The following is a 16,047-nucleotide window of genomic DNA, read 5'->3' as shown; positions in this document are numbered from 1 at the left end:
CAGACATGACCAAACGTCCACTGAACACTGGCTGCCTTCAGTACTGAGAGTAAAACTCTCTGTCCAGGGGGAGGGTCAGAAAGACCTGTGCTCTATGGTCAGGAGGAAGAAACTTCAGGGCTGAGTCATTGGATTGGCACCAAATTTGGTTCGGTCCTTCCTCCTCCTGCTTTACTCCTCACTCTGTGCTACTTTCATTCCAGTAAACGTTCGACTACTTTCAGAAAAGCACAACCACACTACTGTTGTTTAATGTTAATATTTCACTTTAACAAAACACATTTTTTGTTGTTTTAAGAACTGTATGAACAAACACAATCTGGCTGCTCTTTGCACTGCAGCCCAGCAAACCCCATTATTTGGTTACTGGTCACTTTAATAGGTTCACCATTTTAACATGTTGGAGGGATTATTGGCAAACAAAATTTGGAAATAATACCCATCTTCAAAATAATAGTTGGAATTCAACATTTATTTACAGATTTTAATGACTTCTGTGTCAGATTTTAAACAGTTTTGAAAAGTCCCGACACAACGTAGTCTGTCGCGTCTCCATCAATGAGGCCAGTGCCATTATTGTGAACGAACCAGCAGGGAACATTTTCCCCGTTCTTCATGTCCCTCCTGAAGTCTCTCTGCCAGCCTCTGTGGACCGAGGAGTGAGACCTTATTCATTCTGGACACATTCAAACGCTTCCACACATTTATCTAATGCTGTATTTCCCAAACTGTCCATGTGAGGAGCCACTTTTTTTAAAGATGGCAAAACATTCCAAATCAAAACATAAGTCTAATATCATTTTAATCAACACCATCAGCATTAAAACTTAATCTCTGCATGTTATTTAATAATTAAGTGAGATTAAAGTCCTACCTGGTCACATTGAGCTGCTGTCCCTTCACAAACATGGTGGCGTCCGGTTTCTCTGGGACTTCACCTGGACGCAGCTCAGACACCTCATATTCAATCCCATGGTAGAACTGGCCTGTAGGACAACCCAACATTTACAGGAAATATTATTATTTTTAAATATGATCACTGTGACTCTACAACTCTCCACCTTTCGAGCACAAGTAAATGACAATATTCACTCGCCTTAAGCGTTTAAAGGGAAGCTACATGTGTTCCCAAACAAAGGTCAACATCTTTTTTAGGCTAAGGCCACAGGAGTTCACTGACGTGCTTGGGAAAGGGACGTCAGGATACTCAGGATAACTCTTGAGCAGCTATAATCCTAAAACCCTGTGATCTACTTCCTGCTAAGTGTGTCATGTTTGTACCCAGCAGGCCGTGAACAGCAGGAGAGAGGAGATGACTGTCCAAGGTGTAGAAACCTAAATAGTCCCGATGGTACGGATGCTTCTCCCACACTTTGTGTAGCAGGACGACAAACTTGACTGAATCTTTCAGAGTCACCATCAGGCTGCGCTCCTTGGTCACAAGAAGATCCACACTGTGGGAGGAGGAGGAGGAGATTATTCTGAACTGGACTTGACATTTCACTTTATTCATGTTAAACGAAATGTTCCTCTCACTAAGAGAGAAAGAAAACCGTGTGATGGTGCAGCCGCTCACTTGAGACCTTTGAGAGAGGCCGAGTCCGACCACAGCAGTTTGACCCATTTGCTGTCCTGGAACACTGAGATGTCACGAGTGTTCACCTCCAGCCTCACCCCCAGAGTCTGGTGGACGATGCCAAAGCGCCAGAAATACGTGTTCATTTTACCATCAGGAGGGATTTTCTTGTCTCCAATTATCTGGCCATTGACCAAAATACCTGAGGGAAACAACATGTTCAGTCAGTCACTGTTAATAAGTAGCACATACATGTACAAACATTGGTCAGTAAGAAGTAGACCAGGTACCACACTTGTACTAACTGTTGACAAAGTCTTGATGATGATCAGGACTCGGGACTGACCTGATTGTGGGTCTGTAACCAGAGAGAAAATGGTTCCTGGTCTGTCGTTAATGTTGAAGCACAGAGCGTCTTCTTTCTCTGGCAGCTCTATCATGAAATGAGGATCTCCATCCACTGCAAGTGATCACAGTGACAGTAGACAACACAATGAATGTGTGTACTAGGGTTGCCAACTTTGTCACTATGAAATAATGGACAAAAGGTGACAAGTAGCTTGTAACATATTTTTTTATTGTGTCAGCTTTTAGTAGAGTTTGTCAGGTATTGTTTCTCATAACTGACGTGTAGTTTTATTGTGAAGGGTAGACCGGACGTGGCAAGGTTGTTAAGTATAAAAAAATCTTGGAATAAAAGTGAGACGCTGTTGGCTATTCGCGTCCTTCGATTGTTTATTTACGTACCCAGTATAGACGCCCTTATCTCGGTTACACAGAGTACTGTTTTAAGGCATTTGTCATAATGATAGCAATTTTGCAGAGGAATAAAATAGCAGTGACTCAGAATGTGCACCATCTGTGTGTAGCCAACTGAAAATTCCCTCCGACATAAAGTGCAGAAGGCTTTTGTTGAATCACCACTAACGGGCTTAACCCACGTCTTTTTAATTTACCATAATTTGTTGTAGCTGCACAGTCTCTTCTTTTTTGCAGGTTCATCCATTGTAGTTTAAATTGGATGAATTTACTGATCATGTGCGACTCATAGCCCCACCTCGTCTCCTGGCACGAGGTGGGACGGCACCTGTCATCATCACACTGTGATCGGATGATGACGACAGGTGTCGTTGATGATTCTCAAGTGTCGTGATCAGCGCGGCTGCTGTCGTTGTTGTATCATTCAGTGGTTAGATCAGCGTAGTGGTCAATCAACGGGACAAGAGAGGGCACGTACGGGACAAATAAAAACGGGATAAATAAAGGAGGCCCAATATACGGGACGTCCCGGCTAATACTGGACAGTTGGCAACGCTAGTGTGTATGCTGACATGTTGATGACAACACTCACAACAAGAGGCAGCAGGGAGCTAAATGCTAACAACGCTACCATGCTAACATGTTAATGTTAGCTTAGTCAATGGTCGTTTGTGGTTCATCATATTAATACTTGTTGATTAGCACTCTCAACTCAAAGTGCACAACGTCATAAGTAGTGGATAAATTCACCTTTTACCTTCACTCTTATCAGTTTTAAAGTCACTTCAGGGATGAAGCTAATGTGTGTTTCAGTTGTACTCGGATCTCAAAGGAGTAGAGTATTTAAATCTCAGAGTTGTCAACTTCCTGTGCTCAAAGTTCACAATTCAAGAGTGATTTTCTGAGTCTAAAACTGTATAGAAAAAACTGTAACCGTTTTATTTTGCATTTCTCAGTATTCTGGGTCCACCACAGGAACTTTTCTTTTACCCACGATTTTGAAAAACCTTGCTTGTTTCCATTGAAATTACTGGGATTTCCCTCAACCCCAAACTCTCACCCAAAGAAGAACCGAGTAAGGACTTTTCTGATAACCAGGATTACCGGGGCAATCACACCTTTAAACAAGACCTTTAAAAGAAGACGAAGGAAGAAGAACTTACTTATTTCGCTGTCGGTCATTTCAAAAACATGGAGCAAAAGAAAAGGACATATGATAAGTGGACGGAAGACGAGGTCCAGCATGAGTCGGGACACAAAATGATCGAGTGTCGTATTCCAGAACTTTGAGGCGTGGTAGAAACACACAGATTACTGGGAATTCTCTTCCCCAGGTAAAAAAGTTCCTGGAAATGTTGGTGGAAAAAGGGGCTAATAATCACACACACATACACACAAAATGTCCTATGGTCTGATTCACGCTTACATTCACACGTAACATTTAAATTCAGCAATAACTACATTGTTGGAGGAAATGCAGACATGGGTTAGAAACTCTTCCCAGAAAGGTCACTGGCAATTTTAAACCCAGCATCGTCTCATAAACAAAAACACAAACATCCGTGTTAGAAATATCAAACCCTTAAAAGGTCTACAGGTGAACTCAGAGGATCACCAAGGTCATTATTACCCAGCCTCTGAGGAACATGTATGTCTGTAAATACAATTTCACAAAGCATCTAATAACACACGGCACGATAACATATAAAAATGACTTACCAAAATATGTTGGGGATGAATGGTAAGTGGGCGTGTACATTGGAGGGCTTGCAGACATGTAGTGATAGCCTATATACAGGAATGATAAAACCAAGTTGAAATGAGTGCAGTCCATTCACGTGAATCTACAAATCGTTTTTGCCTTGTGGTGAAAGAAATGACTGTTTCACCTCTTCTTTCTGCCTGTTGTCGTTGTTCTGTCAAAAACCAGAAAACAACAGCTTATATATAGTAGAAAGAGAAATAATGTCCGTGTATTCCAGTGATGTTTTCTTTTATTTGTCTGCACTGGATCACGTTATAATCTATTTCATTTCCCTCCTCACCTTCAGTCAGCTTGTCTGCAATGAGAGGGCTGTCTGTTCCGTCCTCAGTCTCAGGCTTGGTGACCACCATGGAGGTGAGAGGGGTGACGAAGCTGTACTTCAGAGCCATGTCCAACGCCTTGGCTGTGGCATTTTCTTTCTCGTCTGCGGGACCACTCTTACTGCAGGAGTGAAAAATGTGCAGTTTTAAACTGGCAGTGGCAATGAATGAGCCGTGAACCAGCCTGGGACACTGATTCACTCTCAGCAGGAGCAGGAAGGAACAATTATTTTAGCCACTTTCCAAAAGTCCATAGAGCATTTTTAGCTCACGGGCACACAAGAGCTGCTGGTCTACTGCTGAGTCTTTTGGTAAACAAACTTTAAACTGAGGATTTCAAACACCACAGCTACAAGATAACACATTTGAAGTTAGTCATTGAAGCAGCAGAGGATCAACAATGTCAGTTTCCAAACGCATATTCTTAAGATATCAAGAACTCAAGCAGACATAGATGTCATTGGTGGAGATTTAAATAATACCTCTTCTCCAGTAACTGCTGGATGGTCAGATAGGCCCACAGACGCTCTGTGAAATCCCCAAAGATGTACTCCTCATCTGGGTATATGTCGGTCCATTTCACAGGACTGGCCTGACCCTGTGCTTTGTAGTCCTCCTCAAGCTACAGGGAAGAGTTTACGTCAAATCAACAAAGTAAATAACAACAGACACACCAGTCTTCTCTCCACCTGGATAGTGTCTCTACATTTCTTACCCCCTGACCCATCACATCCACCATGAAGTTGTCCAGGTCGTTGTCGGTCAGCCGACCAGCCACCACGATCTCTGAGCCGTTAAACAACTGGCTGAAGTGGTTTGTGGTCAACATCTCCACTGCATTGTCAGGATAACGAAGGTCCACCTCCAAAAGCAGAGGACTGGCAACTTCATCATAGAAACCCTGAAATAAATGTACACACACAAAGTATTACACAGGTTTTTTTTTTTTACAGATTTACATAATAGTGGATTAAGGTGACGTAGCTAGTACAATTAATATATTGTGATTTAAAGGGATAGTACAGTATTTTCAGTAATAGAGTTCACTGCTGGTCTGCTACTTCCTTATTTGGTAACTCTGTGTTTATTAACAAAGGATTTCAAATGGCAAAGTCACAAGATAACACTTTCTCTATAGACTTTGCAAAGCATCTTATTCCAGTAAGAGAAGACTGATAAAGTGTGTATTCTTAAGATTCTGCAGACTGTAGCATCTACAAATGCATCAAAAGTGCTCAGAGGAAGCCAGAGGTGGGTTTTAACTAAAACACGTGGCAATGTGTTCTTCTGAAGTTGCTGCAGCCTCACCGACGGTGCTTTTAGACAAACATGGTTCCAGGGTTGTTTCTCCACTCTGGAATCTCAGAAACTTTTTTTCAGATTGAACTAACTTATTCAGCTTCATCTTGATGTTTAAAGGAGGTTTAAAGCTGATTTACAGCGACAGTCAATAAAGACAAGTTAAACCTACTTATTCATGCCGATGTTTCAAATAAAACAAGAAATCTGTGCTGCACGTGAGAGGTTTCTCTTGCAGTTCAAGATTACACTCAGTGTCGCAAAACTGTCCAAAAGGTTTGACAGGCTTCAACATTAGCAGATGAATAACTAAGGCCAGTGCCCACTTGATGTTGTTCGGAAAAGATACTGGTAGAAATGTAATATGCAGTACATTGCGCATACAGCACAGCACAAGCGGATAGTCTGTTCATTCGTCGGTTGATCACATATCTTTCAAACAGTTCCCTTGACAGGGTTCAAACTTGACAATAAAGTGCTGTCCACAAGAAAAGAGAAAATATTAATCATATTCTCACCTGGAGTTGAAGCGTTGCATCTGAAGCTTCATATATTCTGCGGGCGATGCCTTTGTTTTGTTTGCTCAGCACATCCAGGAAAGAGTAATCCACGTCATTACCAAATCCAAGAGAGAAGAGAGACATCTTCCCTCCAGTTGCAGAAAGCACATTCTCCTGGATCTTCGCAGTGTTTGACTCTCCTTCAAAGTCACAGATACAACATGCACAGTTTTAATCCTACAAGTCTTGCATGCATGCATATGTATGTAAGTATATATATATAAATATATATATATATATATATATATATATATATATATACATACATATATATATATATACATACATATATATATACATATACACACATATATACAAATATATGTATATGTATATATATACACATATATCAGGGCTTCTTGGTTGGCTTCATGTAGGTCTTGATCGGTGATATGAGGACACAGTTCGCACTTGCGGATAATGTGTTCCATAGTTGTTTAGGATGACCACAACGACACTCAGCTAAGTTCACCCTCCCCCGTAAAAAATCCAGTTGCTCACCAACATTTGGCATTCCATCAGTCAGTAAAATGATAATATCAACGCTCCTCTCAGGGAGCTTCTTCTCCTTCCTGTCTTTGATCAGCATGGCCACACCTCTCAACACTGCGTCGTTGATGTTGGTCACTGAAAGTAAAACATGCAATGAAGAGTAAAATGTACCGTTTGTGACACAGAAGTAGGGCTGTAAAGTCCCGGTCGACTGGTCGATTTCTAAGTCGATACGTTCTGGTTCGACTCAAATTCTGATAAGTCGACTTTTTGCCGCGTTAATTTCATAGTCTATGGTTAATTTGCTTTCACCTGGAGGAATGTACCAAGTGCTAATGGGGGTGTTTTCAGAGCACCCCTGTTCCACAGGTAACAGCGTGTCTTCAGAGAACACCCCCCTTGTTTTCAGTATTTTGGATAAGCCCAACCCACAGGAGAAAGAAAGATTAAAGAACGTCCGGTGGTTTTATTTAATTTTGAGCGTTTCATTTTAGGCAACAGTCAGTCCTCCTCTAACATCCATGTCAAAGTGTGGCAGCATTTTACAAAAATGAATGGCGATAAAAAAAGTCAAATGCAAAGTTTGCATATGACAGCTCGACTACAAACATGGCAAATCATATAAAAGCGGTAAGCTAACTTGTCTGTGTTATGTTGCTCGGTCAGTTTTGAGTACATGATCATATCAGAATTGGCATATTTCAGTGTTTTAGTCTAACCCCCCGACTACTCGATTTTGAGTCGAAATTTCAGGGCTTCAGTCGACCAAGAATGTCTTTGGTTGATTACAGCCCTACACAGAAGGACAGCGTTTGGTGCTCAAGTCACTCACTTCCCTCGGAGTCGATGTCCTTCACATAGTTAATGGCCTCAGTTATATTTTCTTGGGTTGCTTTGCTAAGTGAGTCCCTCCAGGTATAAATTGCGCTGCCGAACTTGATGAGGGCAAAGTGGTCATCCTCGTGGAGGTCTTTGACGATTTGCAACATTGCCTCTCGTGTCTACAAAGAGTCACAGGGTCAGAGGTGTGTGCATTGATATTTTACAGTCGCATCAGCAGTCTCTCACCTGTGTCATCTTTGTCCCATACATAGATCCACTTATGTCAATTACAAATACCACATTCTTTGGGACTCTGCGGAGGTCAGGGGGAGCAAAGAAGTGGACAAAGTATCCATTCACAATCTGAAGGGAAAGAGAATCACAAACAGTGTTTAAGAGTCACAGTTTATAGAGCACTGGTAGCCGAAGTCACACAACAAATTTAACACCATTTTGGCAGGCAAGGACGCTGTTCACGTCCGCAGACATACTGTATGTATACGGTATCTTGTAATGTTATTTGCTGTGAAGAAGTGAATTTTGCTCTTTGCTTTCTTAGTCCACTTTTCTGTCTTGTGTGTTCCTGACTCCTCCCCTTTTTATAAACATCGGGGCATTTTTGCAACGTCGCCTTTCTCTCTCCACCACATGAAACGTGTTGTGAGCGATTTAAAGGCCGAGAATCTCACAAGCAACCATAACCAATCTCACAAGTCAGATTTCACAACCAGATCACACCCCCTTCCTTTTCCTCTCCCTCACTCAGGCGGCTTCTTGGCTTTTTCTCATTATCAGGTTGAAGTAATGGCGTGTTTCCACCGCAGCAAGGTTAAGTTGTGTTGCCACTAGCGTAGTACCTGGCATCAGATACTTTTTTTAGTACCTGCTCTGGCGAGGTTCTAAGTGCACTCAGACGATACTATGCATGACGTCGCCGGCCACTGATTGATTAGAGTGCTGTCACAGAAAGAGACGTCCGACACAAGAATCAAGCCGAACAATGCTGAACTTAACAAAAAGACTTAACAATCCTCAAAACGTGAGTTAATCTCCAACAATTACCAGGGAAATTTAACAGGAGTCCGGTGTATTCAGCGACAGCACCGCTGATTGCGACCCTGCCGCTGTATTTCAGTCCAGTGACTGAGTCAGACGGAGTCTGTGCTCGGGCCATGGAGGAAGTACTGAACAAATAGTTTTAATTAACTGATTCTAATGATTCAGTTACACTGAAAGTAACTGCTTTACAAGTCACTAGTCACTCGCTTTTGTACGGCAGTTTCATGCAGCCGTGCAGTGATGACTCCGTCCACGTTGAGGAGGTACTATTTTTGTAGTGGAAAACCAACCTAAAACGTGCCGTGGGTGGAGCTGGGACCATAGCGGAAAAGGGCCATAAGTTTACCCCAAACAAGAAACCTGTGAATCTGGATGCCAACTCCATAGATTCCATTGCTAATTGACTTAAGCACCATGTTTATTTTGCATGCTTTTATTGTGATGATCTCCAGTGCAGAACGAGGGAAAGTTTACTAGAAAGCTGAAGATGTCTGTGATAAAGCACACAGAGAACTCTAATAGCGTATTTCCACCGGCTCTACTCGCCTCGCCATGGCATGGTTTAAGGAGCATTTCCACTTGCATATTACCTGGTACCAGGTACTATTTTTAGTCGTGCATGCTGATTAGGTACTATGCAATGATTGGTCAGACTGCAACCCACTGACAGGCCAGAATGCCATCACAGGAAGAGACATCCGAACTTGTAGATCAGTTAAAACTACTTAACAATCCTAAAAACGTGGGTTAATCTCCAACAACTACCAGGAGTCTTTAGGGACAGCACTGCTGATCACTACCAGAAAGTGGCATCACAGACCCTGCCATTGTGTTTCAGTCCAGTGACTGTGTCAGACGGAGTCTGTGATCTGGTCATCGTTGATGTACTGAACCAATATTTTGAATGAATTAGTCACTCGTTTGTGTGTGTCGCATGTAAAAGGTCATTGCAGTGATGACTCCGCCCGCGTTGATTAGGTACTTTTTTTGTCATGGAGATACAACCTAAACCGTGCAGTGTGGCGAGGAGAGCTGGTGGAAATACGCTATTAGAGCTTGAAACTGACACTGGCATCATTCATTTTTTCAGGAGCTTTGCCAGCCAACATCAGCGAACCGAGCGCTACAGTTACATGTCACAGTGTTTGTTTAGGAGATTGTTAATTGCCGGCTGACCTGAATGTCCCCAAAGCTCTTTGCTCTGTTTACGTCATATTTAATGATGAAATCTCCATCGATGAGCGTTCCATCACAGTCTGGACATTTCCTCTGCTGCTCCATGGTCGGTGAGAAGGAGACATGCGCCTGACGAGGAGATGAACACACCAAGTTTAGCTTATTTTTTAGTAAATGTGAAGACAAAATGAAATAAAACAAATGTTCAATTATGAATATTTGAAGGCCTTTCTTATTGCTCACCTTTTTGTCTGTGACAGTTTTCTCCACCAGGGGGAGCAGGTCGTTGCTGAGGAAGGTTGCGTGTGCATCAACGAACAAAATGCCCTGTGGCTCATAGATGTTTACCACGATCTGTTTCAACACAAAAACACGATCAAAATATTAATCCAGGATCATCAAAATCACCGTAACTCTTGGTGGAGGTATAACCAAAAACACTTCTCATTCACTTTGAACAAAGCGGTGTCAACTGGCACTGGAATGTATTGTGGGTCCGTTGTTTCGCTTTGCTCAAGTTGTGTTTGGCAGAACGTGAGAAATGTTCAACTTTCCAAGGGTCAACTGATCAAGTCAAGTTGTGTAACTGTTCCAACACGAGTCAATCAAATCACGATAAATATCAGGTTAAAACACTATCCTTGTACGAGGTTGTTCTCCACATTACTGCTGTTTGTTGTCAGACAATGTGTACCACACAAAACGTGAGATTTAAACCAAGAGCAGAGACACACCTGAAATTTCTGCACCCGTGTTTTGGGTTTAACTCGTGTTAAAATCTCATAATGGCCCAGTTTCCTCTGAAGCAGCTCCTCATGAGTCAGAATGAAGGTCACGTTACTTTTGGCTGCAATGTTGACAGACACTGAAAACTTCTCCATCTTTCTCCCAGAGGCCCTGAAATAAAACACAGGCATGATCACCGTCAGCTTCATTCATTCATTTTCTCCCGCTTCATCCTCCACATGACTGTCACGGGAACACCGGGCGAAAGGCAGGGGTTACACCCTTGACGGGTTGCTAGTTTATTGCAGGGCCAACACAGAGAGAAACAACCGTTCACACACAACGGTCAATTTAGAGTGTCCAATTAACATCTGCATGTTTTTGGAGGGTTAGGTTTACCTCAAACCCATCGAGCACCTTTGGGATGAACTGGGACAGAGATTTTGAGCCAGGTCTTCTCGTCCACCATCAGTATCTGACTTCTAGAAGGCTCTAGAGAATGAATGGATGCAAGTTCCCATAGAAACTCTTCAAAATCTTGATAAAGGTCTTCCAAGTATGGAAGCTGTTCTAGCTGCAAAGGTATTTGAATACTTCATTACAGTCCCTGTTGGTGTAATGGTCAGGCATCCAAACACTTTTGTCCATATAATGCAGCTGTTGCTTTTGACCTTTGATCCCCATTGTGTTTCATTTTTATGTATTTTCATATTGACTGACTCACTTGACCAGTCCAGCAGTCCGTCCAGAGGAAACAGCTTTCTCGTACTGTTTCTTGGCTTTTTCTTTCTCCTTCACATCCCCAACATACACCCGACCTTCAATTTCCCTGTGAGGCACAAAGACGGACAAAGACACCATAGGACATTAAATTCAGCTTTTTTCAGGAAGAAAATATCTGCTTTAGAGCTGTTAGAGGACACAGAGCTTAAATATTGTCAATTTCACAGGTGGTCATCACACATGCAGGAGTGTGGAAACAGTGGAAGTGAGCGCATAGAAACACAGACATGCTAAAGTTGGTGATGAAGGCCGTCTTTGGCAGCTCCACTTCAAAGAAGATTTCCTGGGAGGTGTTTGCTTTGTTCAGAGCCACGGACGTCATGACGGTGCGGGCGAAACGAGACGTCACAGTGCAGTCCACGGTGACGCTGTGCACCTCCACCTGACACAGAAGCAGGTCAGTTAATCTCAGTACATTTTAACTAGAGATAACTCTATACCACGCATGGGTCTTTGAGTATAAACCAATACTGACACCAGAGTCTGGCACAGATGTGTTTCTAGCCATTTAGAAAAAATACAACTCTACAACTGCAGGAGAAATATTCTGCTCCCATAAAGAAATAAACATTCTTTCGATTAAAAGTTGGGGCGACAGTAGCCCAGTGGTAGAGCGAGTTGTCTTTCAACTCGAAGGTTGTGGGTTAGATTACCCGCTTGTCTACATGCCGATGTGTCCTTGGGCAAGACCCCACGTTGCACAGCCTGACGGCTGTGGCGGCAGTGGGTAGGAAAGATGAGTGATAGAAAAAGCTCTGCACATAGATGCGCAGTATGTAAGTGTGAGTAAATGGATGCGCTATATGAGAGTGAATGGGTATGAATGGGTGAATGGCAAAACTGTAGTGTACAGCATCTTTGAGTGGTCATGGAGACTAGAAAAGCACTATATAAATACATACCATCTACCATTAAATGTTTACACTGTGTGATCAGCAGAGCCGGGACAATTACTCTATAAATCAATTACTAAACTAATCGTCAACTATTTTGATTCATCGGTTTGAAGCCTTTTTCATGATAAAAAAAAGATTTCTGATTGTCTTTCTTTGCTCCATATAAACAAACTAATCATTAAAAAAGCCACACATTGACCGATCCCGTCGAACGTCACACAAGAGACCCTTAAGAATCAAATCATTGAAACAAGCATAATTATCTTACCGTAGCCTCATTTGTGCTTCTTTTCTGTAAGAAAAACAAAGTGATTCTGCTTGTGTATTATGTGTCCTTAACATATAAAATGTTTTTTCAGTTATATCGTGGTTGAAGTTGTGTGACCAAAGCCAACTGAATTTCTGTGCGTGAATAAATTTCTACCAAATACCTGCAGTGACCTGGCAGCTCCTCTCGCCACCTGAATCACAAACACAGCAGAGTGAGTTCACAGTCAACGGACATGGTGCCAGACAAACAAACACCCCCCACACTGCCGTAAGACTACAGTAAATAACTCTTCAGTCCATATGAAAACAAGTCACACGTTGTGAAATATTTAGCTCTTTTTAATTATGTTCTCTAGGGCTTTGAAGATTCATTGATAATTCATCGATAATTAAATTAATTGTAGTTTTTTGAAAAGTCTTTGAAAAGCTCTTAAATTTTTTGTCAACCAAGGTGTGGGAATCCTGAATAAATCATGCTAAATTCTATATGCCTTCAAGTCAATTACTTCATTAGTGAGTGAGTGAGTTTACCTGTGGAGCTTCATGATCCTCCGAGATGACCAGAGCTGCCCGGGCCAGACTGGACAGCCAGAGGCAGACGCAGCCCAGCAGCAGCAGTAGTAGATGAACACGCAACAGTCCAGACATGACCAAACGTCCACTGAACACTAACTGACTTCAGTACTGAGGAAAAAGCTCTCTGTCCAGGGGGAGGGTCAGGAAGTGTGTGTGTGCGTATGTTGACATACAGACCTGTGCTCTAAGCTCTGGAGGCCCTGAGGTAGAAATGCTGACGCATCATTGCACTCACAACAAATTTGGATTCAATAAAAATGTTCCATTGTAATTACTTACAAAAATAACAAATGAATAACAGCAACACATTTGTGCTTTGAGAGAAATCGAAGTTGAACAGGTATTCAGGTGCGTTCCAGTCATAGTCCGAAGTCGGAATTTCCGAGGTTCCTAGTCAGAGGTTTCAACTGGAGCCCCCCGCGGACTGATTTCAATGGCGGGAAGTCGGAGCAGCTTGTCTCATTTCACATGAAATCAGTCGCACACATAGCACTGTTCAATTTTTGTCAGTGGATATGTCACTGAGGTGTTTGTGAGAGTAAACATATACTGGGTAGAGCATTGTCATTGACCCATTTTCCACCACAGGAACTTCTCTTGACGTGATTAAAAAAAAAGCATTTTGGGATGCACAATATTATCGGCGCATACTGGCTTTAAAATGTATTTTCCGATATTTGGCAAACAACGCCAAGATCTGCCGCTTAAAGGGGACATATTATACCCTATTTCTACAAGTTAAAATAGTTCCCTGGTGTCCTAATGAACGTGCCTGTGACATTTGGTCAAAATACCATAAGAAAGAAGCACCATAGCAGTTCAATAACCCTGCCAAAACAGCCCCTTTCAGAACGCAGAAACATGGCTGGTGGAGGAAACATTGCGGTTTAACTAGGGATGGGCGATTGAACAATTTTAAATCGAATTTGGATTTATTTGTTTGGACGATGTTAAAAAAATGAAAATCTTTTCATTTTTTTCATTTTTACTGCCGCTGTATGTGACTGTATCAGACTGAGTCTGTGCTCCCGAGACCTCCGACACAAGGATCAAGCTGAACACTGCCGAACTGTAAATCAGTTAAAAACGGCTTAACGATCCTAAAAACTTGGGTTAATCTCTGACAATTACCAAGGAAATGTCTAAAATCTCAATATTTAAGCATCACACTGCCACTGTATTTCAGTCCAGAGTCTGTGCTCCGTCCATGGAGGACGTACTGAACAAATATTTTTAATTAGGACGTGTCAGAATGGTCAGTTATGAGCTCAATTTGAACTTTTCTTAAAAATGTGTGTGTTTGTACGTCGGTGAAATACGTTCACTGACTAAATACAGCGACCGCTGGCTGTGGTCTGATGTGAAGTGGTGCGAACAAACTTCATATATTAAATTTATCCACTGGACACGCAAATCCTCTGAGGCTGGAAGTTTGTGTAAAACACTGTGCTCTACTGTGCAGCCACAAACAGCACACTTGCCCCTCCCCATAATACCACTCTTCCTCCCTTGCCTGCACTCTCGCATTTTATAAGGACAAGGTGGAGCTAAGGTGGAGCTCTCAAATTAAACTTACTGGTGGGGTGGTAACATTTGCGGTGAAATGTGCACGCTGTCGTCATAATGCGCAGGGAATTCAACATCACGTGTTTTATCACCTATACTTTTCCGCACTTTGGCGACTGGTAGGGCCTCCAGTCGCCAAATATAAGTATATAAATAATATAAGTATTAAAATGATTAAAAAGTTGATTTTGCATAATATGTCCCCTTTAATAAACTGCTGCCTTCTTGACTTCTATGTTAGCACCCTCCACAACTATTGTAGCATCCACTCAAAGAAAAGGGGAACCAACACTGATTAGCTGATTAGAGTGTGGCACCAGGTGTCTTCAATATTGAACCTTTTCACAATATTCTAATTTTCTGAGATACTGAATTTGGAGTTTTCATTAGTTGTCAGTTATAATCATCAAAATTAAAAGCAATAAACACTTGAAATATATCATTCTGTGTGGAATGAATGTATACATTATACATATATATGTATATATATACACACACACACATATACATCGACCCAAGCACTCAGCAAAAAGTCTAATACCCTGATATAGATCATCTCCATTGATCGAAACATAAATGTAAAAATAGTTGTAGAGGGCACCAGCATAGAAGTCAAGGAGGTAGCCGACTGGTGTAGTCATTAGTTACAGTATATCAGAATCAGAATCAGAATCAGAAGAGCTTTATTGCCAAGTACGATTTGCACATACAAGGAATTTGTTCTGGTGTCATTGGCGCATAACAAGCATACAAAATTTTCTAAAGTGAACAGTAAACGTATATATACACAGTATATAAATGTTTTTAAAGATGAAAAAGAGCACTACAGAAAGAGCAGTAAAGAGCAGTACGACTGGGCAGAAGTGAGTAACAGTGCAAAGTGCAAAGTTCACAGTAATGACGTTAATATAACGCATAAACTTTGTGTTATATTAATATATATATTGTTATATAGTGTTATATATATTGGCAGATCCTGGTGTGTTTGTCGATAGCCGATAAATAAAAATCAATAAATCAATTAATACACAACATTAATATCATGCTTACATGATACCACAGGCCACTGTTCCCTATGTCGTCTCGTGTAAATCACGCTTATATTTTATTTTAATATTTCTTTAGATGAAAAGATGATGTTTTGGTGCACTATAGTCCCGGAGAACAGAAGTATGTACAAAGTTGCACAAACAAGATGTTGGCAAAAGATTGGACTTCTAACTTTGTCCATTCATTCTCAAATATTACGTAAGTGTATTTATTTTGCGCTCCCACCACTGGTTCTATCCCGCTCCCACTCTTACTCAACAGTCTGCTTTCATTTCAATAAACAGTCGACTACTTTCAGCAGAAAGCAGACAAACTCTCCTGTATGTTTCTACAAATAAATGTGCCTGTCTTT

General features: G+C 41.6%; 1 protein-coding gene across 1 annotated transcript; it reads right to left on the bottom strand.

Annotated features, from left to right (window-relative positions):
• Positions 1 to 451: 451 nt before the first annotated feature.
• LOC122768618 (inter-alpha-trypsin inhibitor heavy chain H3-like) lies at positions 452 to 13,178 on the bottom strand. The gene is made up of 22 exons (XM_044024722.1): positions 13,035 to 13,178; positions 12,665 to 12,694; positions 12,502 to 12,525; positions 11,565 to 11,719; positions 11,279 to 11,383; positions 10,563 to 10,725; positions 10,072 to 10,182; positions 9,829 to 9,957; positions 7,840 to 7,956; positions 7,604 to 7,772; positions 6,781 to 6,906; positions 6,238 to 6,419; positions 5,136 to 5,321; positions 4,903 to 5,042; positions 4,381 to 4,541; positions 4,225 to 4,251; positions 4,055 to 4,123; positions 1,923 to 2,036; positions 1,577 to 1,778; positions 1,282 to 1,454; positions 875 to 986; positions 452 to 645 (listed from the first exon to the last, which is right to left on the bottom strand). The coding sequence occupies exons 1-22, from the start codon at positions 13,149 to 13,151 to the stop codon at positions 507 to 509; spliced, it is 2,751 nt and encodes a 916-aa protein (XP_043880657.1). The 5' UTR covers positions 13,152 to 13,178; the 3' UTR covers positions 452 to 506.
• Between the last annotated feature and the right edge of the window lie 2,869 nt (positions 13,179 to 16,047).

The sequence above is a fragment of the Solea senegalensis genome, linkage group LG4 (genome assembly GCF_019176455.1).
Source record: "Solea senegalensis isolate Sse05_10M linkage group LG4, IFAPA_SoseM_1, whole genome shotgun sequence".
In the NCBI taxonomy this organism is placed as follows: domain Eukaryota; kingdom Metazoa; phylum Chordata; class Actinopteri; order Pleuronectiformes; family Soleidae; genus Solea; species Solea senegalensis.
This window is presented reverse-complemented; position numbering and strand designations above follow the sequence as displayed.

Excerpts from the sequence above, each read along its gene's own strand:
- LOC122768618 (XM_044024722.1), bottom strand. The coding sequence starts at position 13,151 with ATGTCTGGACTGTTGCGTGTTCATCTACTACTGCTGCTGCTGGGCTGC. Across the intron at positions 11,384-11,564 it reads TTCATCACCAACTTTAGCAT|GGAAATTGAAGGTCGGGTGT; the intron begins GTCTGTGTTTCT and ends TGTGCCTCACAG. Across the intron at positions 7,773-7,839 it reads ATGGGACAAAGATGACACAG|ACACGAGAGGCAATGTTGCA; the intron begins GTGAGAGACTGC and ends GACTCTTTGTAG.